We start from the raw sequence: 25,307 nt of genomic DNA on the forward strand, positions 1-25,307 counted from the left end.
ATTTTACGAATTATCCAATAATATGTTATTATAATGGAATATCATCGAAACTATTGAGCAATAACACAAACTGTGTTGACCTCTGGTAATAGCATAGACAAATATAATAGGTAACTAAGTATGTGCTCTATATTATAAATTATTATGATACTTTAAAAACTTTGGGCGTAGTGTTATTTTTTATAATATGCAAGTAACTAGTTCATTGAAATAGTAGAATTTTATATAATATTTTACCCACTATATATTTAGGAAATATCTCAAAATAGTGGCGCTCTACATTTCTTTGAGCAGGACAGTCGTCGGAGTAGGGTATAGGTACGATGGTAGGTATAGGTAACGATGGTAGAATAGAACTGTTAATAAAAATAACTACGTTAAAAACAACCGACTTCAAAAAAGGAAAAGTAAAAAATAAAAAAGATTTGATATTATTAATTATTAAAGTGCTTGTCACCGACTTTGAGAGTGGAAGTCGAGCATGCTTCGGCACGAATTGGGCCACGCTCGCACCGGGGAAGGTACCACACCCTCACAGAATATCGGCGCCATAGTGACAGTTTACTGTCGCGTTCCGTACGGTGAGTGAGGGGTCCGGAGGCCCACATCCCTTCCCATCCCCTACCCATCCTCTCCTTCCCTATCCTCATTCCCTCCCATCCTCGCCCCTTCTACCTAACTCCTTCCAAATCCCTTTGAGGACAGCAACACATCCACTTCCCAGTGGAGTGGATGCTTATGGGCGGCGTGTATCACTTAACACCATGCGACGCGTCTGCTCGTTTGCTATCCTATACCATAAAAAAAAAAAAAAAGACTTCAAATATATTTAATAATTAATAGCACATCTAAATAAATTGTAGTAATTAATAATATCAAATCTTTTTTAATTTTTACTTTTCCGTTTTTGAAGTCGGTTGTTTTTAACGTAACTAGTTATTTTTTATTTAATACTTTTTAGTATACTTTTCAACACGAATCAAACGAGCCCAAACTCGATAAAGTTGAGTCAATTAATTACTGAGTTCCTATGGTCACCTTCCGATTCCATCATCAAATCAGCTGTATCACTGCATGTCATGATAATTTTTCATTGCTATCCAATTTATATACGTATACAAAATTTCAGCTCAATCGGTAACCGGGAATCAGTTACTTGCTAGATTTTCAATTAAGTCATTGAGATCAGAAAAAAATTCTCATAAAATAAAAACTACTGAGCCTACCCGAATGAAATTTTTATGGGACCAATTCGAAACCCAGCGTTATCGGTGTACAATGTATGTACATACATAAAAAAAATATATATATACCGGCCGAATTGACCTCCTCCTTTTTTTGAAGTCGATTAAAAATAGGAAGGTATTCACAATATTTTATCTCATTTTATTTAAGTCTTAATTACCATACTTATTGCATAAATAGCTGTGCTCTGCGATTTTACCCGCAGTGTTCCGCTCCTGTTGGTCTTAGCGTGATGATATATAGCCTTTGGCCTTCCTCGATAAATGGGCTATCTAACACCGAAAGAATTTTTCAAATCGGACTCTCCAGCTTTATAATATAAGTATAGATTACTATATAAGTATAGTATAGTAGATATAGTATGCAATAAGTTGCATAAAAGTTCTAAAAGACAATTAAAAACTTGTTTTTAAAAATAAAACATAAATCATTGAAAATGTACATAATAATAAGTAAATAAGCCTCTGGTAATTATGTTAGGTATGTCTTGTTTTGGAATTTATTTCTTTATTATTTACAATATTATCATTTATCACCCAAATAGCTGTTGCCCTCAGCTTCTCCTGTGCGGAAAAGATAAATTTTCATGGTACAAACTTTCATCCCCTATTTTATCCATTTGGGGGTAGAATTGATCAAAATCCTTTTTAGTGGATGCATGCCTACATCCATCTACCTGGATGCCAAATTTCAGCTCGATTCCAATGATATGGGCTGTGCGTTGATAGATCATTATGTCAGTCACCTTTTTTTTTTTTCAAGTGGGGAAATCTTGCCTAAGATACCCACGGCTCCCGGGGAAGGAGCCGTGGGTTATGTCGGATTCCTACCGACCAAAACCCCACCGTGTACCAACGCGCTGCTTTAGACGGGATGCGGGTACACATTCGCAATCTTCCGCATGTCCCGCCCAGCAGTTGCACGTTTCCAGGCCCTCCACCAAATGCCCACCCCGGGGCGGCCGCGGCGCAAGCTGTACACGACCTCACGCCACCCGCTCGCCGATGATGGATCGTTCATGTCAGTCACCTTGAATTAACTAGTTAAGTAAATTTTATTATAATATTGCTATAAAATATTGATAAATTGCTCGTGAAGGAAAAAAAAATAGGATGTAAATAAATGTCTCCTTCGTAATTAGTTATTAAATTTTATTGGTCTACCAAATTACCAATATAACATAAAATTCGTTTTCTACAATTATATTTTGTACTTAGAAAAATTGTGATTTAGACAAATATATTCGACTTTTCAAGTGTTACGTGCCACCTTGTATTTTTATAACTACATAAATAAAAGACAGTCGTGTTAGTTCTCTACTTTTAAAATATAATAATAAAATTTAGATAAAAATCTAAACCAAAATCCCTGAATCATGTCTATTAATATGTATTTGAAAAAAGAAAAATAAGTTGACAAGCACAGAGTATCAAGAACTGTTAGTGGATAAATCTCAGAGGAATAATAAATGTATTGCCCAGTATTGCCAGATTTTTTTATAACCCATATTTATTTCGTAACATAATATGTATTCTCTATTTTTAAAGTGAAACTTTTATTACATCGTCTCAAACTTTTTGGTCTGTGTAGCGCATGTCGCGTGTATCGCGGCTGCCGAGTAGACCGTATACCTACTCGGCAGCCGACCGTCACGCGACATGCGCTACACAAAGCAGTGTTCGGAACCGTTCGAACAGTTTCACTTTTACCGTGGTTTCATAAAACCATACAACATTTTTTTTTAATATGTACCTACATCTAATTTGACAATGATCATTAAATTAATTTCATGATCCATTCTAGAAATTAACTTAATTTTTTGAATGAAAACTTCTTCAATTGTGTCGCATTTTTTGGTAAGTTTGCTTGAAAAATGTAAAAAATATTTGTGTTTTGAACTCGAAAAAAAATCTTTGAAATATTTTGTAAAGATATACTTATATACATTTTGAAAACGATATTAACTTGCTTTCATGACACTGGCAACATTAAAGCAAGCTGTCATCAATAAAAATATGTTCAATGGTGTTTGGCGTTTGCACTTTTCAGTTTTGTCTTGTTGATAGATAGCGGAAGAAAATCTAAATCTGTTATTATTAACACCTTCTAGACATTTTCAGGAAAGTTTATGTTAAATAAGTACTGAAGATGGGGCGACGTTCAATAAATACCACCAAGAGTGGTAAATACATGAATCCTACGGATCAAGCACGTAAGTCTATAATTTGTTTCATTACTTCAAGCTATTCAATTAATATAACTTTATTAAATGCTTAAATCACTTTAATTTATAGGTAAGGAAGCCAGAAAGAAAGAACTAAAGAAAAATAAGAGGCAACGTCAAATGGTAAGAGCTGCAGTTTTGAAGATGAAAGACCCCACACAAATTTTGGAAGAATTGCAAAAGATAGATGAAATGGGTATATTGATTATTGAATAATATATTAAAAATGTAGTTTAGTTTTAAATATAACCTTAGGTACCTATATTAAATGCATTTTTACAGAATATAATGTGTTACAACCATCACCACTAAACGAGAAGGTGTTAAAGGAAAAGCGAAAAAAGTTAAAAGAAACATTTGATAGAGTGCTCAAGATGTATGTAAGTATTTGTTCCTGGTATGTTCACTATATTTCTCTTCCATATAATCATAACAATAACCTTTCTTTAAATAAAAGTGTTATACAGGCTTATAGATACAACAACATTACCATTAACCCATTGACCACCGTAAGCCCCGATCGGGGCGCGACACAATAGATTTTCTATTGTGTCTGTGATTCCGAGGACTGATGGATTAATACATTATACTTTATAAGTCAAAATGTGCTTTGAAGTGACCTTTCATTTTCTAGGATAAAGACGACCCAGAAAAATGGATTGAATTAAAAAGGCAAGAAACGGATTATGAAAAAAGAAGAGCACATTTAATATCATATTATGAATCTGTGAAGCATGCACAATCTGTGCAAGTGGACGATATTCCTCTACCAACTTTACAGGTAACAACATTACAAATATACCCTATAACTAATAAAAAAAGTGTGTGTGTCGAGCACATGTGTCAGAAGTGATACTTCTTCGGTAGGAATCAAAGATACAAAAATCAACGACTTCTTCCATGAAGTGTTGCATGACGCAACCTTGAAATTTTACTCTCAACGGGCCTAAAGAAATTTCACTTCAATAAATGTATTTAGATTTGGTGTCTAACCATCTAAAAATGTTTAAAATTAGAGTTAAAGTATGAGTCAAAAATAAAAATATAATTTTGCTTTATTTGGTGATGTGTAATATAAATAATTTTTCAGATTCCTGATAATATATTGTTTGGAAATCTTCCTCTGCAAATTCCCCTGCCAGCAGATTCATTGCATCCAAACGCACCTGTCAAACCAATATTAAAGAAGGATTCTGCTTATAAAGTAAGTTATTTCTAGCATATCAGTATAGATTGTTATTGTGATAATGAAAGACATGTTTTTGTTAAACTCAAACTCAAACATTTATTTATTCAATTAGACTTCTTTTAGAAGCACTTTTGAATCGTCAATACATATTTTTAATAATTACCACTGTTATAAATTTCATTCCTCAAATTAAAATAATAGCTTTACTATGTTTCAACCAGGGCCAAAATAAGTATATCTTTGTTTAAGGGCTGATTTTACAATCCTTGGTTAAAACTTATTCGTCGAATAATGTATAAAACTACCATTTTAAAAACATATTCTAATTGCCCATATTTGACAGTTTACGTGACATTTTAATATTATCGTGTAATACTTTATTGGACGGATAAGTTTTATCCAAGCGTTGAAAAATCGGCCCTTACTCTAGTACATTTGCTACATTACTGCCAAGTATCCAAGTGGTTATGGTGTGAAATATAAAAAAACATACAAGCTTAAATGTAAAATATTTTATGTATTTTTATATACATCATACTAATTTTAATTTATAAATTTTAATAGAAATTACACGAGAGACTGGGTTAAATATTATGTGAAGCAATGGAGAAAATAAAATTGCAGCGTAACGACACACTTCTTTATTTTGAAAGTTCTAACAAGAATGATTCACGTTTAACAATGGCCAGCTAATATATAGGCTTATCCCCTCCGCGTGGCTGGCTGGTAGGCATGGCGGTGGCATGGCGGCTGGCAGGAGGGGATGTCAACATGGCGGCTTGGCTTGACGGGGGTGACAGGCGACGTCACGTCCGTTACCACAGAACACATAATACATATTACTGTCCGTTACACTCGGCCATCCTGAAACAGTTGTTCCCACAGGAACAACAAAAATAATTAGCTCTCTAATAAATCAATAAGATCTTCGGTTTCCATTTGCTCATCCGAACTGCTAGCACTATCAGAAACTGTAACAATACTTTTATAGGGTCTCAACGAATCTGCAGCTACTAACCTACTAAAACTCTTATACCCACGTAAACCCTATATACTTCTAATTTGGTACCTATCATTGCCCAATACTTTCGTTACGACATAAGGACCGGAATGCAAGTCGTCAAGTTTAGTGTTAACTTTGGATGCTGAACAAGTAGGTGCTTGACGCGTTAGCAATAAATCACCCTTCTTATATATGTGAGCGGATTTTCGTTTCCTATCGAAGTTACGTTTCATTCTAGCGCTCGCTTTTAGTATCCTGACATTGCACCATATAAAACCAATCCGCTACTTCGAGACGATTCACGTTCATAGTGTCTACTGGATGTCTACTTAACGCATCTACATGTTTCATTCGTTCCCCCGGCCTATACTCTACGCTTATATCGTAATCTTGTATAGAAAGCCACCACCTTGCGATACGTGGTATAATGTCACGTTTAGTAAGCGTAGCGCGGACTGCTGTACAATCAGTAACAATCTTAACCTTTTTTTCTACTACACATATACGCGAAAACGACGCAAGGATTCTACAACGGCAAGAGTTTCAAGTTCATAACTATGATACATGCTTTCCTCTTTACTTGTCACCCTACTAAAATATAAAACGGGTCGCAACGTACCATCAATCTGTTTTTGTAGAAGTATACCGGCTATTCCTAATTTACACGCGTCAGTATGTATTTCCGTAGAAAGCACAGGATCGTACAAAGCTAACACAGGCTCGGAACACAAACACTTTTTTTTAATTGTTCGAAACTATTGTTTTGATCACTACTCCATATCCACGAAGCTTTCTTTTTAGTTAAATCGGTAAAAGGGCGGGCAATGATAGCAAAATTGTAAATAAACTTACGAAAATAACTACACAACCCGATAATTATTGACGCACACTATGAACATTGGTCGGTGTTGGAAAACGAGACACCGCTAATAACTTTGAATCGCCCGGTTGAATACCCTTAGCCGATATTTTATGACCTAAATACGTTATTTCATTTTGCAAGAACGAAAACTTACTCATGTTTAATTTTAAATTTTCTACTACAAGTTTGACAAGTACCGCTTGCAAAATGTCTAAGCCTGACATAACGTCATTCGAGGGTAAGAGTAAATCGTCCAGAAATGCCAAAATTTCACGTTTACCATGTTTGTTTTTATAGTAGAGCCATTTTACTGATAAACCATTCTAAACATAATAAACAATTTCTGAATTGAAGAACTGACGTCGCTATAATTTTGTGTCAATAAACCTTCTTTCTTTTTAAATACCAGAGACGTTACTCTAAAAATCGAAATCTGACATCTAGAATCGAATGCATTGATTACTTGTGAATAAAAATCATCATAAATTAATAAATTCGATTGACAAATGTTTCAAATCCGTATCGATTAATTCACTTTAATCGATGTTTTAAAGCAGGTTACCTCTCTTTGAAGATAAAATTGATAGACGTCAAATGTTGCCTATTAAATTGGCTCGACTATAACATTATTATTTTCAGTTCTACCTACAGATTCAACTATTTTATTTATCAACCGCATAAAAACGGATGGCGCGTTTCGCTAAACCGAATGGAATACGAGTGTACTCGAAATGACCCTGGCCTGAGGTGTTATGAATGCAGTTGTGTGTATCTTCATTACTAACACGTAATTATTGATGATGGCCTTGAACCATATCTAAACTCGTAAAATATTTGTGGCCCGCTAATTTCGAAACCTGATCGTCTATGTTTGGCAATGGAAATCTATCTTTTACGGTAATAGCATTTAAGGCACGGTTATCAACACACATCCTACTGTCCCCGTTTTTCTTTTTGACTAAAATGACCGGAGATGCATAACTAGATTCAGACTCTTTGATAATCTCGGCATCTAATAAATCACTTTAGACTGAACTACTGCTAGTTCGCTATGCGATAATCGATAAGGCTGGCGGTAAATAGGCTGATCACTAGTAAGCTTTATTATTAGCATTATAATTGGCAAATCTATGGCAAGCAAGGGTAAGTACCTGGCTATTTGGCTGTAGTGGAGACTCCTGGCAGCTTTCAGCCCTGGTTAGGACCTCTCCCGGCGGCCACACGATAACCTCGCAGCCCATGTTGATGACTTTGATGTACCCGTCTTCACCAGTGAGCAGGGTGGATGGAAGAGAGTAGGCCACTCCCTGCAGCTCATGATGCCGAGGCGGTGTAACCACATCGTTGCCGACCTTATTTCCGAGAACCCGCACTTGAATGATGGAAGAGCCAGGTGGAAGTCTCTCTTCGTCGACTGTGACGACTTTAAAGCGATCATGGTCTTCGATAGCCTCAATATCGCACATGGGATCTTGAGTACGATTAAATTCGACAAGGCCTTTGTTAACTGTCAATGTCATACCTTCGCTGTTGATGACAGGCTGGCCGATTATAAGATTAACATCGGCCATTTTGATGCTAGACAAGTAGGCGTGGCATTTCATGGTTATACCGTCAATTTCTAATTGAAATTCGACTTCTCCACGACTCGTTGAGAGTCCACCGGAGAATCCTTTTAAAATGACACTCGTCGGTTTGACATCCAATGACAATGCGTTCGATACTTGTTCGTTTAAAACGTTAACTTGACTGCCGGTATCAATGTATGCTTTCACGTGGATGCCATCGACTTTAACGACCTTTTTGTATATTTCATTATAAGGGCGTAGTACATTTACTTCTTTTATGTTGTCGGTTGAGATAGATCTTCTATTTTCCGTGGCAATTGTAGAACAACGTGAAGCAATGTGTCCCTTATTTCCACATTTATAACATGTACGTGTGTCAGGTAGGGAGCAATCACGCAGTAAATGACCAGTTTTATTGCATCTCGGACACGGGTCTGTTTCGACATTGGGTGGCTTTGACTTTTTATCCAGGTGAGATGGCCTACTCACCAAATTTTTATGAAACCTTGTGTCGATAGGTAAAGTACGGTAGTCGTCAAGTGCACATAAAAATCCTTCGTAAAGCTCTCCTGGCGTGTGGCATTGGAAGGCTCGAGCGTTAGGTTGTAGCGATAGTGGCAGACCACGAATGATACAAGAAACGCTGGCGCTATCGGATAACTTGCACCGGAAGCACATGGCGATTTTATCTTGATAGTATTTTGTCATCGTCTCTGTAGGTTGCTTCTTCCTTTGTAGTAATTCTTCAAGCATATTTCCATAATCGCGATATCGAGGAAATGCTCGCAATAGCATATCCTTCCATTGTTCCCACGTGTAATCGTAGTTCTCTAGCCGATTATACCACTTCTTTGCTTGACCTCGCAGCTTATCTTGTAGGTAAAATGATTTAGTTGTATCGTCCCATCCATTTATTTCCCCAATTTGGTCAATTTTACGAATCCATGCTTGTACCGTGCATTCCTCACTATCAGGGTCAAATTCCGGGATTAAAGATGCAGCACGATGGACTTTTGACTTATTTGGAGTTTGGGGGTCATCTTCCAGGTTGCGTAAAGCCTTTACTACTTCTTTTTACTACTTATTCTTGAGCAGCTTCCGTGCAGGCGGTGAAGAAGTACCCTCATCTTCCTCCGACATTGATTCGTCAGGAGGTCGATAAACTTGTGGTCGACGTCGTTTCATCCCGCTTCTGATTTGTGAAGCAATGGAGAAAATAAAATTGCAGCGTAACGACACACTTCTTTATTTTGAAAGTTCTAACAAGAATGATTCACGTTTAACAATGGCCAGCTAATATATAGGCTTATCCCCTCCGCGTGGCTGGCTGGTAGGCATGGCGGTGGCATGGCGGCTGGCAGGAGGGGATGTCAACATGGCGGCTTGGCTTGACGGGGGTGACAGGCGACGTCACGTCCGTTACCACAGAACACATAATACATATTACTGTCCGTTACAATTAGTTTGAAATGTAATTAGAATGTACTGCGATTCTACACAGCTACCTAATTGATTAACAAATCGCAGCTAGTCAACGACTATTAGCAAAGTGAAGGTAGTTGGGTCGAACGTCGTATAAACAACGTCCGAGCCCCTAGGCACGATCCGTACGATTGCGCCACGAGTCAAAGGAAAGCGGCAATTTATAGTATTCGACAGCTAAACATGTTCTGACAGGTGACAGTGACAGCTATATTGACAACTATTCATCCACAAAAATATTAAATCAAAAGTTACGTCTAACACGGCCATACTGACAAACGTACGTCCTCGTACGCCTTTTCTCGTATTACAATACAACGGTAGTTCATCTCGGGATTTCAAAAACACACTGCCTCGGCCACACTGACCATACTTTTCTACGCACTCGTTAGTAAAACAGCGACTAGACAATACCTCAACGCTCAACTCCGACTAGCGAGTCAACTCACTACGGACATACAGACGGCGACTTGACGGTATATCTACGCTCGTACGACTAGTGAAATACATCACTACGATACGTCAGCGACTAGACAATACCTCAACGCTCAAATCCGACTAGCGAGACAACTCACTACGGACATACAGACGGCGACTTGACGGTATATCTACGCTCGTACGACTAGTGAAATACATCACTACGATACGTCAGCGACTAGACAATACCTCAACGCTCAAATCCGACTAGCGAGACAACTCACTACGGACATACAGACGGCGACTTGACGGTATATCTACGCTCGTACGACTAGTGAAATACATCACTACGATACGTCAGCGACTAGACAATACCTCAACGCCAGGGTTCGACTAGCGATTTGAATCACTACGAGCCAATAACACTCATCGTCAAAAAAACTCGGCAGATGCTTCGCGACACCACTCGCCACGCCAGGGCACCATATTATGCTGTGCCGCGGCTTGAGTCTTCTTTCCGTAGTCACCACAACGAGTTTCAACTCGTATCGACCACTAGAAAGGATGGTCACTACTTCGTAGGGCCCTCGCATCCCTGAATCTAATTTACCTGTGAACTGAGAGGTTTTTATTACAAACACTGGACCGCAGCCCAGATAGCACACACAATTTCTTCGATGGACTACATTCCCGTTACAATAATCCACGTAACAAACTTTTACTTTACACAACGCACGAAAAAAAAAAAAAAAAAAACACAAATGCCAGTTACAAAACTACGTACTTAAACTTAAACACATTTAAAAATAGTGGGCTTGAATTCTATCCCAATTCTGATAATAGAAATTACACGAGAGACTGGGTTAAATATTAGTTTGAAATGTAATTAGAATGTACTGCGATTCTACACAGCTACCTAATTGATTAACAAATCGCAGCTAGTCAACGACTATTAGCAAAGTGAAGGTAGTTGGGTCGAACGTCGTATAAACAACGTCCGAGCCCCTAGGCACGATCCGTACGATTGCGCCACGAGTCAAAGGAAAGCGGCAATTTATAGTATTCGACAGCTAAACATGTTCTGACAGGTGACAGTGACAGCTATATTGACAACTATTCATCCACAAAAATATTAAATCAAAAGTTACGTCTAACACGGCCATACTGACAAACGTACGTCCTCGTACGCCTTTTCTCGTATTACAATACAACGGTAGTTCATCTCGGGATTTCAAAAACACACTGCCTCGGCCACACTGACCATACTTTTCTACGCACTCGTTAGTAAAACAGCGACTAGACAATACCTCAACGCTCAACTCCGACTAGCGAGTCAACTCACTACGGACATACAGACGGCGACTTGACGGTATATCTACGCTCGTACGACTAGTGAAATACATCACTACGATACGTCAGCGACTAGACAATACCTCAACGCTCAAATCCGACTAGCGAGACAACTCACTACGGACATACAGACGGCGACTTGACGGTATATCTACGCTCGTACGACTAGTGAAATACATCACTACGATACGTCAGCGACTAGACAATACCTCAACGCTCAAATCCGACTAGCGAGACAACTCACTACGGACATACAGACGGCGACTTGACGGTATATCTACGCTCGTACGACTAGTGAAATACATCACTACGATACGTCAGCGACTAGACAATACCTCAACGCCAGGGTTCGACTAGCGATTTGAATCACTACGAGCCAATAACACTCATCGTCAAAAAAACTCGGCAGATGCTTCGCGACACCACTCGCCACGCCAGGGCACCATATTATGCTGTGCCGCGGCTTGAGTCTTCTTTCCGTAGTCACCACAACGAGTTTCAACTCGTATCGACCACTAGAAAGGATGGTCACTACTTCGTAGGGCCCTCGCATCCCTGAATCTAATTTACCTGTGAACTGAGAGGTTTTTATTACAAACACTGGACCGCAGCCCAGATAGCACACACAATTTCTTCGATGGACTACATTCCCGTTACAATAATCCACGTAACAAACTTTTACTTTACACAACGCACGAAAAAAAAAAAAAAAAAAACACAAATGCCAGTTACAAAACTACGTACTTAAACTTAAACACATTTAAAAATAGTGGGCTTGAATTCTATCCCAATTCTGATAATAGAAATTACACGAGAGACTGGGTTAAATATTAGTTTGAAATGTAATTAGAATGTACTGCGATTCTACACAGCTACCTAATTGATTAACAAATCGCAGCTAGTCAACGACTATTAGCAAAGTGAAGGTAGTTGGGTCGAACGTCGTATAAACAACGTCCGAGCCCCTAGGCACGATCCGTACGATTGCGCCACGAGTCAAAGGAAAGCGGCAATTTATAGTATTCGACAGCTAAACATGTTCTGACAGGTGACAGTGACAGCTATATTGACAACTATTCATCCACAAAAATATTAAATCAAAAGTTACGTCTAACAATTTTATCATTGAGTTATTTTCATAGGAAAGGCCTACTGGTTTAGAACCCCCGGGAGTGCCACCTGGACATCCTCCAGATTACAGTGCACTTATAGCTGAAGTCATTAATATGAAGATTGTGGAGAAAAAGACCCTGCGGTTTTCAGATATCACCGATGAAGGACCTCCAGGAATGAATGTGGGTATTTTTAAATCCATACTAATATTATAAATGCGAAAGTAACTCTGTCTGTCTGTCTGTTACTCAATCACGTCTAAACTACTGAACCAATGTTCGTGAAATTTGGTATGGAGATATTTTGATACCCGAGAAAGGACATAGGCTCCTTTTTACCCTGGGACATAAGATAGGTTTTATCCCGGAAATCCCACGGGAACGGGAACTATGCGGGTTTTTCTTTGACTGCGCGGGCGAAGCCGCGGGTGGAAAGCTAGTATTATATATTTATAATCTTGTGTCATTTGATTTATAAGAAGAGTAACTGTTTTTATTAATAAAAGTTAGCAATAATTGAGATTGAGATTTTGAGATTGAGAGCTGCCTAGGTTCTCAGGAATCCTGAATTTAATTTGAACTTTGCATATCAATCCAGACATTAACCAGAACATATAAAAATGAATCCACTTATCCAGTTACTAATAAGTAATAACATACATAATTTTATTAGTTTAATTTGTTGTTTGTCGTTATCTATATCTATCTATATATTATATCATGGTGTATCTTTGATTAAGTATAAAAATGTCAAATTCGTCCAGAAATGAGCCAGAACAGAAAAATGATTAATTCAGTTTGTGATTAGGATTAAATTCAAATTTTACCAATTAATCCTAATCCTAATATCCTAATACTATTATAAAGGCGAAAGTTTGTATGTATGGATGTTTGTTACTCTTTCACGCAAATACTACTGAACCGATTACAATGAAATTTAGCACACATATAGAGGGTATCTTGGATTAACACATAGGATAGGTTTTATCCCGGAAATCCCACGGGAACGGGTGTTTCTTTGAAAACGCGGGCGAAGCCGCGGGCGGAAACCTAGTTAATAATATTATACTAATAACGAAAACTTCCAGATACCAACCGCACAAAGAGCAGAAGATCTAGACGGAGAAGCGATAGACGATACTGAAGCAGCGTCCAGCCCCACACCTGCGACTCCGGCTCCCAAACCGACCTCCCTGCAGCAGAGGATGTTGGCTCTCTCGGGACAGAATATAGACGACTTCATGAAGGAAATGGAGGAGGTGCACAGGAAACGGGAGCGGGATAGAGCGGCGGATTTGAATGCGCGGTTTGTGTTTTGTTTTTGACGTGACAACGTCTTATCTATACTAATATTATAAAGCTAAAGTTTGTTTGTTTGAACGCGCTAATCTCAAGAACTACTGGTCTGATTTGAAAAATTTTTTCGGTGTTGGATAGCCCATTTATCGAGGAAGGCTATAGGCTATATTATATCAACACGCTAAGACTAACAGGAGTGGAACACTGCGGGTAAAACCGCAGGGCACAGCTAGTAATTCGATAAAGCCGGCTGCACGCACGAAAAAACATGACTCATGCGGCGTTACCTCGCTCTGAGGCGTTCCATGTAAGGCTTGAAGTGCAAGCGAGAGCGCGGAACGAGCGACAAAGAAGCACAATCGGACGTTGTCACGTTCAACTATCGTCACTAAACCGACTTTACAGACAATTAATTTTTTTAATGGATTCTGCGGCTTCTATACGTACCTATCTAACTATTGCTATACACAAATGTTATGTCATAAAATCGCTCAGTTGCGTCATGAAAGAACACACTATGTGAAACATTTAATAATAAGATTTTGTTTACTGCTGTATTGTATATACATTTATTGCCTCTAATTAAATCGAATCAGTAATGAATTCACAGTATTAAGCTTGCAGACGTTTTATGGGTTTGCATCGATATATATGAATTACAGTCAACCAGAAATTAAATTGATTTGATTTGACAGAAATTAATTAAAAGCTTGATACACAGGCCACAGACAGAATTTGGTCTGAGACCTACATCAATCAATGCTGATTTACCACCAGATGAGGGAATATCTAGGATTGATCTATTCTGAATCAGGATTTTTTCTATAATTTGAATATAGTATTACCAATACAAACCAAATATGTATAGATTGTCTAATCTAAAAATGAACGCCCTTCCACTAAACTTAATTGTTTCAATGTGTGAGGACAAATAATTATTGAACCACTTTTATATGTGTGCGCGCGGCGATTCTACTGCAAACTTTGACTTTCGCGCACTGATTTGTCAACTAATCGGGCGATCAGTTCAGGTGCCTAGCATTGTATGGCGGGGAGAGTGCGCTATGTACGGAATGACACGTCCGTTCTGTCGTGCATCGCGTCATTTATGCACTAGTTGGCCAACTGGTCCTGTCGTTCGGGCATGGACAGGACTGGAGGACTGAACGACCAATGAGGCAGACCAATTTGTGTGTATTGCGTCTATACACGTACTTTGAATGTGAGCGTAAACACAGTGGAGGGGCGTTCATTTTTAGATTAGACAATCTATACATACATATTTATTTATTTATTTATTCTTTATTGTACATAATATACCAAACATAAATAAGCTATATACAATACAATATAATTACAATTAAGATACAATGAAAACACACGGCACATACGTACTAAAAGGCGGCCTTATTACATAAAAGCAATCTCTTCCAGGCAACCCTGATTGGTAAGGATATTACATATATTATAATTAATTGATATTTCCAGGTTATCGGCACTAAAACGGCCACCGCACCTGAGCCACGGGCGCGACAGTGACTCGGACAGCGACACGGACGCGCACGCGCACGCGCACCACGCGCACGAGGTGCTCGAGCCGCCCGGCGCCGAGCGGAACGTACCGCCGCCTATGTTACCCCCGGGTATGTTATATACAGGGTGTCCCACTATTGGTATACTAAGCGCGAAGGGACTTGTAGTTTTACATACACTGATCACGTAGAAAATACTTAAACAACAAAATTACGTCAAAAATTTTTTGCTTAATTTTTCCTGAAAATCCATGTTTTCTTCTCTAGCTTCGCGCAGCCGGCATATACCGCTTTGCTAATGTGAGCATTTTGTCTATGAAAACATAATCTTAAACGATAGCTCACGTGCTGGTGGCAAAGTTGGGCGGGTTGCTTGTTATGGGTGTACACATAGAGTTTTAAAAATTCATCTATTTGAAAAAAAAATGCGTCTGGAATTTTATAAGTATTTTTTACGAACTCAGCGTATGCAAAACTATAACCTCCTTTGAGCTTAGTATACTAACAGTGAGACATCCTGTATAACACGATGAACATTTCTGAAGCAAGTTTTAGATGGGTGACGCTTCGGTGAGAATGGTGAGAACTTATAACATGCATCTATGATAGTAATGAGATAAGGGCACCGCCCGACGCTATGTTACCCCCGGGTATGTAATGTATAACATGATAAACAAAAGTTGAGCGATATTGACTCTGACAGTGATACAGACGAAAACGCGCACCACGCGTGATAGATGATGCTTTATAAAAGGAGGTATAAATTGCGATTTTGATGCTCGAGTCAATTTTCAGGTATGGTAGGTAGGTTTTGATGGATTAATAAACTGAGATGTGAAGTGAAAGCTGCCATGCATGCATGCAGTAATTGTCGATAGGTTGACTGCGTAGTCTTCCATGTAAGGTATGTTAATTATAGGATGGTTGGATTGGATTATATTCATTAGTATTACCACAGAACACTCCACCGTGCATCTCCATTTTAGGCAGCACGTTTTATCTCGACAGTAAGAATTAGCATGTAAATAAATAACATTCTGCATGACATAACATAGAAAGAAAGAAAGAAAGAAAGAAAGAAACATTTATTTATCAGAGACAGCACAACACACACATACATAGACATAAAACATAAAACCGTACAAGTAAAATAAGAAAACATCGCAATAAGAAATAGTTACAATAAAAGAAGCAAATACTTAAATTACTAACATGAAAAACACGTATAAAAAAAAGAATAGAATGATAACTACATTTATTAAGGTGTGTCCTACGACCCTGACAAAAAGGAGGCAGCTCAGCATATGCTGCAACGTCCAGGAACATTGGCAGCGCTGTTTTTCAGTGCCCCCTTTATAATAAAGGCTTCGAGTTGGGACGAAAGGAGTTACTTATGACTACATATTATATACATAAATATATAAAAATAAATAAATAAAGGAGTTATAATAAACTTATAGATCATACGACGATATAACGCGACTAACGGCCAAGGTAAATATTAAATACATATAAATAATAATTAATAAATACATAAATAATAAGTATTTTTAGGACAATTTTCAGGTATGTTTAATTTACCACTAAACCTGGATTTGTTGAGCTAATAATATACTTTTAAATTTAGATTTAAAAGTATATAGTGTTCGTAAGTTCCGTAGCGGTGGTGGCAAATTGTTCCAGCATTTAGTGGCGTTATATTTAAAACTACCCTTAAAACAAGCGGAATGGTGTTTGGGTACGAGGAGTTTGTGTGCGTCCCTGGTGTTGTATTGAGTGTTTTGTTCACTCCTCCAATTAAGTTTTTCAAACAGATAGCGAGGCGATTCTGTCTTGACAACGCCAAAGAGAAGGGACGCAAAGTGCAGTTGCCTGCGGTGCTCCATGTTTAGACATCGCGCATTATTAAGATATGGCGTGATGTGTTCCCTCGGAGGGACATTCCAGCAGAACCGTGCACATGCATTCTGCACTCGCTGGATTACCCGTTTTGTACGACCTAATAACCGGTGTCCATAAATCACATCCATATAATTGAACTTTGATAGAACTAGACTATCACATAATTTGAGTCTGAGGCTGGGTTCAATATATTGTCTAATGCGATATAAAACCTTAAGTCTATAGAAACAATTAGCTGCTGTAGTGCTAATGTACTTCTCAAATCTCAGATTCTCATCAAAAACGATGCCAAGATTTCTAACCTCCTCAACACGCTGTATAGGTACCCCGTCTATGTGTAAAAGTACGGATGGCAGCTTATTTTTTATTATTTTGACAGTAGAAGGGGTCCCGAGTATCATATATTTGGTCTTATTGGGGTTGAGAACAAGAGAGTTATTTTCCGACCACATTCGAATTGAATCCAAGTCTGAATTTAGCTTTTCTTCTGCTATTTGCGTCTCATGTGGGCAGAATGAAATATATAACTGCACATCGTCCGCATAGATGTGGTACCGACACGATTTTATTCGCGTCACTATGTCTGCACTGTACAGTATATATAACAGAGGCCCCAAAATAGATCCTTGAGGAACTCCTCGTGTTACCACTTTACATTCAGAGAGCATAATTCTACCATCCTCCTCTGCAACTGAAACAGTCTGAGTTCGTGACGATAGGTAGCTATTGAACCACTTTACGGTCAATGAGCTTAGACCGTAATATGTGAGTTTAGATAGTAGCAAAGGCACGTTTATGGTTTCAAATGCTCGCGTGTAGTCCAGTAATACCAGGAACGTACCTTTGCCCTCATCTTGAGCCGATAATATATCGTCTACTACGTCCGTTATGGCTGTTGCAGTACTTTTGTTTTTTCTAAAACCAGACTGACGATCTGGAAGTATATTATTGGTCTCTAAGAACTTCATTAACTGCTTATACACTATTTTTTCAATGACCTTGGAAAGGCAAGGCAGTATACTTATTGGCCGAAGGTCCTTCAGGTCTTGTGGATTATTAATTTTCGGTGCAGGATGAACGAGAGCGCTTTTCCATAAACCAGGGAAAATGCCAGTGTTCAGAGATTCATTAATAATATACGTCAGTATTGGCAAGGTAGATGGTAATGTGGATTTAAACATGTCCAAAGATATGTCATCAATTCCAATGGCTTGTGACTTCAGTTCCTTTAAAGTGCTAAACACCAATGACTCATTTACGTTCGTAAAATTAAAAATAGCATCACTGTGTCGATTAAATTCATAATATGTTAATATGGAAAGATGTAATTGGTCTTTACCAGGGACATTTAGAAAGTGGCTATTTAACACATTGGGATTACTGAGATGAGAAGGTAACAATGAATCCTTTTTAGGATTGATGGTAACATTGTCTTTTATATGTTTCCACATGATCTTAGGTTTGTTTGAATTAGAATTAATGTATGAATTAAAGTAAGCCTGTTTTTCACGATTTAAAGCTAAGCTGGTGAATTTTTTTAAATCCTTGTAATAATGTTTGTGTGCATCCTCCTTAGTAAGACGCGCTCTACTTCTAGCCTCATCGCGTAATTGGAACATTATTTTGATGTTCTGTGTAATCCAGGGAGGCCGTTTCGTCTTGACGAAAATCCTTTTCTTAGGAGCGAATATATCATAAAGAGATATGATATATGAAGTCAGCATGTTAACCATTTCATCCACGTTATGAAGAGAGAACAGAGATGACCAATCGATATTATACAGAGACTGATTAAAATTATCTATGTTAATGTTCGCTATAGGCCTGAAAGTGATAAATTTTGGTTTAGCTTTTTTCTTATATATATTAAGTGTGCAGGAAACAAAAGCATGGCTGCTGAGTTCCTCTATGTGGTCTACCGCCAAATTACTCACTGGAACATTTGTGCATATTACATCTAATAAAGTTTGGTTGAAACGTGTAAAATGTGTCGGCTGAGATACATGTTGCATAGAATATATTTTTTTATATGCTGTATTGCCATTATATTTTTTTTCGCTATTATACCGTTGATTTGAAACTAACTTTTAATATATAAACTAATAATAACAGTAAGTTTAACAAGTTTATTTTTCCACATTAACAACCATTACCATCAGAAAGTATTCACGCACGCGCAGCAGAAGGATCTTCAGTATTTCAGTCGCACACATTCAATGCATGATGTCCATATTTTTTTCTTCAACATGTGGCCAACCTGGTGGTTTTTGTTCCAGACCACCCTGTTTTAAAGAGTTTGCATTCTGTGCACGGCTTTTTAGATTATTTTTTGGATACGGTAATTATGAAAAATTACAACAACAAAAACAACAAAAAAAAAATCTGGTAATTTTTGGAACTTTTGCAGTTCAAGTTTGGAAAATTGTCATGAGAAAAAATTTTGAAGCTTCCACGCCGGCTTCAAAATTTGCTTTGCTCGCTTCGCATAATCGCATACGTATTGGACGCGTATACATGTTACATGTAGCTAATGGAGACTTTGGTGCAGGTCTGCGGCCGCCGATGATGCGTCCGCCGGGGGCCCCGCCGGGAGCCCCGCCGGGGGTGCCGACACTGCCGCTGGGCACGATGCCGCCGGGGCCCCCGCCCGGGCTGCCGGGTAGAGGGCCCCTGCGGCCGCCGGGCCCCCCGCCCGGGGCCCCGCCGAGGCTGCTGAGGCCCCTGGTGCCCCCGCCCCCACCGCACGTGTCGGTGCTGACCGCCGCTCCACAGCTTATACAGAAGAAGGACGCGCCGCAAAGTAAGTCGTGTTACTGTTTAATTTGAAAGAAAAAATATAGTGTTATCTACACTAATATTATAAAGAGGAAAACTTTGTTTGTTTGATTGTAATGAATAGGCTCATAAACTACTGGACCGATATTAAAAATTCTATCACCATTCGAAAGCTACATTATCCACGAGTAATATAGGCTATATATTATGATGCTAAGACCAACAGGAGCGGAGTAATGCGGGTGAAACCGCGCGGCACAGCTAGTGTATTATATACATATTAAGATGTTTTTGTGTAGCTAATTCTTCTTACTACTTGTAAAGGATAATTTAATGTAATTATTAAATAAGACATTTCAATGTTTTGATAGTTTATTTGTTATAAAGATTGAATGTATCTCCGTATTATATCATGTTTTGAGTGCTATTCGCATGTAGTTAAAATTATTTTTATTCTAGAAAAGCAAATGAATGTTAATACTTAATACCATTAGTAATCGAAACAACTGACTAATATTGTTAGATTGATGTGATTAGTTTTCTTCATGCTAAGAAAATACCAGAGTCGATATTTATGTTTGTTTTTCAGGTGCGACCATAAGCGCGAAGCCACAGATAAGAAACTTATCAGCTGACGTCACGAGATTCGTTCCTTCAGCTCTTCGAGTTAAACGTGAAGACAAGAAGAACAAACCGGAACTTAAGACAACTCTCCATAGACCCGAAGTGCCGAAACAAGCGCCCAGCAAAGACGACGCGTATATGCAGTTTATGAAAGAAATGGAAGGATTGTTATAGTTATATTGTATATAATAATAAAGCGGTTTTAGTCATTGTGTCTTTTATTACACTGCCTAGGAACTTTAACATACCATTTTTCTGGAGCGCTGCCGCAGTTTGCAAAAAAAAAAAAACATCAGTTTGTAAATTGGGTGGGGTGACTATAGATGTATTAATTAATTATTAATATTATGTAATAATAAAGTACTTTCAGCCATTTTGTGTTTTATTTACCTATACGTCGTTTTTCAATCTTCTTGTTGTAACAACGTGTATACAAAATGCCCTAATTTTAAGTTATATAATTATCGCTAAAACATAGAAAATGTATCTCGAAATTGTATAGGTACCTATTGGCTATTTTATATCTATAATTATTATTTCCGTGCATTATATACATACACCTATTTACTGAAAAACAGTAGTTAATTAAAACCTGTTATTTGCCGTGTCTGAGGTCTGAACTTATGCTTATGCTTATGAATTTCCGTGATCAAGATAGGAATGTATCAAACGATGTTCGACGAATTATTTTCTCTTTACTAATGAAATAATAACGCCTATAGAATTCGTAGAAGCAACTTATAGAACGATTACATCGTGATTGGATCTAAATTCTGCTTTGCAGATTTCATACGTAATCATAAAGTACCGTACCTGATTATTTTATTATACTACTTCTGTCTCTGTAGGTAGGTATGCTTCTTTTAAATCTCCTTTATATGAAACATTTGAAGATAATATTCTCGCAACAGTTGCACATATTTGACAATCTGTTTTAAATTCAATTTGATGCATTCAATTTGTATTTATAAATTTGTTTAGTATACTAGAACACAGTAAGTATCTACTTATTTTTAAAGTCATTTATTACCATGCTAGTAAACATAATCAAAACATAATACCTACTTAGTCACATTACTACCTGTGATTACTACGATGACATATTCTCATAAAAAATGTTATAAGATTGTTCCTGTACAGCTGTTACGACTACAAATTACTTTTTTATTCAATATTTGTAAACACTTCTACACAATATCATGTATTATTTAATATTCAAAACATAATTTGTAATAAGTATTCTAATGTAATTGGTACGCAGTTACGTATTTTAACAAGTTGTTGTTTAAATTGTTTAGGTATTGTAAATTGAAGCCAAGGCTCTACTATTTTTTTTTTGCTTAATTTATTATTTTCTCCGGATGCTTTCAGTGTCAGATGTAAAAACTAAATCAATTAATAATTAACTAATAATCGAATTACTACTATGTACATACCATTAAAATTTGCATAAGTATAACCGTTCATTTTATTATGCCCATATCGAAGGCATGGGAAGATTACCAATATTGATTCTCACTAATTATAATTGCTATAATTAAATCGATAATTAATATGTGCTAATATAATTATTGACGTTAAATCGTAACATTTTAACATGCATTAGTGCAAACTGGGCCACGACTCATGCATAATAGGATGTAGCTATGTCATATAGTAATTATGTATTGTATTTAAAACTTTTCTTCAAGCTTTTGTCCTTCTGTAGGTACCTACCTATTAACTTTTTAGTATTTGTAAAATAGAATTTCATATTGTAATAAAGGCGCTTTATGTGTACTTATTCTATTACTTGATTTATATGTGTCAATGAATTTAATATGATAAAACTAAAGCATTTGGGTTCTGCTGAAAAATTCATTGTTCGTGTAAAAATTTGTACAATTTTAATTATTATTTTGTACGTGCCAAATCAATGTCGCTTACAATAAAGGTGAAGTACAAAGAGTTACGAGTCAGCACTCACTGCCAAATAGTGTTAGGTCATAGGTCTATAACGAATACTTTCCAAAACCCTGGCCTTTGTTAAAAAATGAGCTTTACGCGACACGCATTTTAAATCACATCCGAAGAGGAAAATCAGTGTAAAGAGTCGTTTTCAAAATAATTGTACATTACTACAAAATGTTTGTCCCCCTAAAAAATCTTCGAAAAAAATATGGTTACGACTGAAATAAATCATTGTTAACGTTTTACAGACTAAACTTAAGCATACTGCATATCATTTCTGATAAAAAGCAATGAATTGCGATTCAAATTCTTACATAAATTTAATGTGAAAATAAAGTAACAAAAAAAGCTCCATACATTTTTTTATTGTCCCCTATGTGGACGACAATGAAAACCAATATTTTTATCAGAATTTTTGTATGAAAGTTCCTATTTTTTTTGTATCATAATTAAAAAGCAATGTTTAAAGTGTTATATCTGATAGATTAAACTATTTAAATTCCTTAAATAAACGAAGAATTACATATTATAAAAATGTCCCTATCAATCGTTACAATTTCGTGACACTGATTTATTGACATAATTAACCAACTTCTTGTATCACAAAGAAGAGGAATCTAACTCTAATCATTGGCAACACTGGTCATGTCACGAAAAGTAAGGTCACATTAACGCGCCGCCATTTTGTTCGTCGTCCAGACATGGAAGAAGTCCAGTAGTGTGCTGTGCAAAAAATTTAGTTACAATTTCCTAACGACGTATTCTCAACAAAAGTAAGTACATTTTGAAGAATTCACCTACCGCAATTGTAATATACTTAAATTATGACTAGAGTAATAGATTACACTTTCAATCTAATGGTAAATGTGATTATGTTTTGTGTAAAAGTATTTCTTAGGTTATTTTTTACATGTTACTGACGAACAATTTCTTGACATTTACTGACGTCAGTAAATTGTAGACGGTAAAGCTGTGGTCTCATGTGTAAAGTATGAAAATAAGATATTAAAATGTGTGTTAAATTAATGTAACGAATAAAAATAAAGGAGAAAAACAATGAATCTCTCAAGATTATTTTTTTGTAACTACAGGCCATACTTTTTTAAACCATGATGTAGGGTTAGTAAAGTCGGGCTTAGGGACTTGACTTTTCCTGGGATCTGATAACTTTTTTTATAGTGAAAGCGGATCAGTGAGTCTTGGCCTCCAATTTTACAAGTGGTTTCTGATGGGATAACGCTTGCCTTATTGCATTTAGTGTTGATCGCTTCTCCACCCACACGAGTGATGCTTACTTTTGTTTTTATTTTTATTCAAAATACATATATCCAACAGCTTTTTTTAGTTTCAGAATGCCGCTAACCGGTGCCGAACGGCAAAAAAATACATTGAAAAACTAAAAAAGCAAAACCCTGAAAAATATGAAAAGAAAAGGAAAAAACACCTCGAGAAAGTGAAACAAAGACAAAGAAAAATATCAGATCTTAATGACAGTGAAAAAGAAGCTCGAAGACAAAAATGGAAAGAAGCTAATGATAGAAGAAAAGAAAAGGAAAAGCAAACAGAGAATTATAAAAATTGATTGTTTGTTGACTATTTTGTAACTAAAAATACCTATATATTTTTTTTAACTAGTGACTTCTTACTTTTTTATATGTAATATTACCTTATTCTGAATACAGCCTTACTTTTACAACATCCTGACATTTCCTAACGAAACAGTTTACTGACAATTTCGTGACGTACAAATATTTTGAAAATGACCCTAAATTTTTTCGCATAATTAGTGTCAATAACAAAAGTTTCGGCGGTGCCAAAGATGGTCATAACCTTTAAGCATTAAAATTCATATGTGCAATTGTCAGAGAAATACAGTGTATTTGATTGAAAAAAATCGCCATTAATTATTTTTTGAATTCTTGTTTTCCGCATTTCCTGACATTAACATTGTTAAAGAAGCAGCGGAATTGACTTTTTCGTATTAATGAACAGAAATAATGGTGCTGTAGGCTGTTTCGAGACCTTCATTAATCTTGTAATCATAATACAATTTGAAGATTACCGTTTTATAATATTTTTCTGACTTCTGAGGCGGTTATTATTGTATAGATTAGTTACAAAATACGGAAGATAATATTATAATGCAAATTTGCGTTTTAAAAATATAAATAAGTAAAGCGTTTTTAGTTACTTGTTAGGTAAAGGTAACTCATATTCATACAAGACAATTTTTGATACCTAATACTAATTAGATTTATTGATTAATATTATAAAAAATGTAAATAATAATATATCACAGGAAATATGATTAATTGATCACTGCATGTTTTGGTGATATTGTAAACTGATACCACATGCTGATAGTGATACGTTCAAGAATCGTCGTACCTATGATGTCATCTGCACTAATCCATACTAATATTATAAATGCGAAAGTAACTCTGTCTGTCTGTCTGTTACTCAATCACGCCTAAACTACTGAACCAATTTTCATGAAATTTGGTATGGAGATATTTTGATACCCGAGAAAGGATACTTTTTATCCCGGGAAAATGACGCAATCCCGGAAATCCCACGGGAACGGGAACTATGCGGGTTTTTCTTTGACTGCGCGGGCGAAGCCGCGGGCGGAAACCTAGTTAATTATAAAAAGGAAAGATTTCATTTTTGACATGTTTTTATGTGTTTTGAATAAACTTAAAACTAAGTACTAAACCGGTTTTGAAAATTTTTTTTGGTGTAAAATACTAGATACATTATATTTGTATACAAT

At 36.8% G+C, this 25,307-nt stretch overlaps 2 protein-coding genes across 2 annotated transcripts; one reads left to right on the plus strand and one right to left on the minus strand.

Annotated features, from left to right (window-relative positions):
* The first annotated feature begins 3,251 nt into the window (after window positions 1-3,251).
* On the plus strand, window positions 3,252-20,793 carry LOC149484159 (uncharacterized). Its single transcript, XM_089701699.1, has 10 exons — window positions 3,252-3,457; window positions 3,540-3,665; window positions 3,752-3,849; window positions 4,104-4,250; window positions 4,560-4,673; window positions 12,483-12,635; window positions 13,541-13,758; window positions 15,240-15,394; window positions 19,734-19,985; window positions 20,550-20,793. Exons 1-10 carry the CDS (start codon window positions 3,394-3,396, stop codon window positions 20,756-20,758), a joined length of 1,536 nt encoding a protein of 511 aa, XP_089557825.1. The 5' UTR covers window positions 3,252-3,393; the 3' UTR covers window positions 20,759-20,793.
* On the minus strand, window positions 5,285-9,276 carry LOC149484160 (uncharacterized). The gene is made up of 3 exons (XM_089701899.1): window positions 9,213-9,276; window positions 7,675-9,131; window positions 5,285-5,522 (listed from the first exon to the last, which is right to left on the minus strand). Exons 1-3 carry the CDS (start codon window positions 9,274-9,276, stop codon window positions 5,508-5,510), a joined length of 1,536 nt encoding a protein of 511 aa, XP_089558025.1. The 3' UTR covers window positions 5,285-5,507.
* Window positions 20,794-25,307: the final 4,514 nt, after the last annotated feature.

The sequence above is a fragment of the Colias philodice genome, chromosome 12 (assembly GCF_061535455.1).
Source record: "Colias philodice isolate Cphi_HAF_F1 chromosome 12, ilColPhil1 Martin Lab GWU primary, whole genome shotgun sequence".
NCBI lineage: Eukaryota > Metazoa > Arthropoda > Insecta > Lepidoptera > Pieridae > Colias > Colias philodice.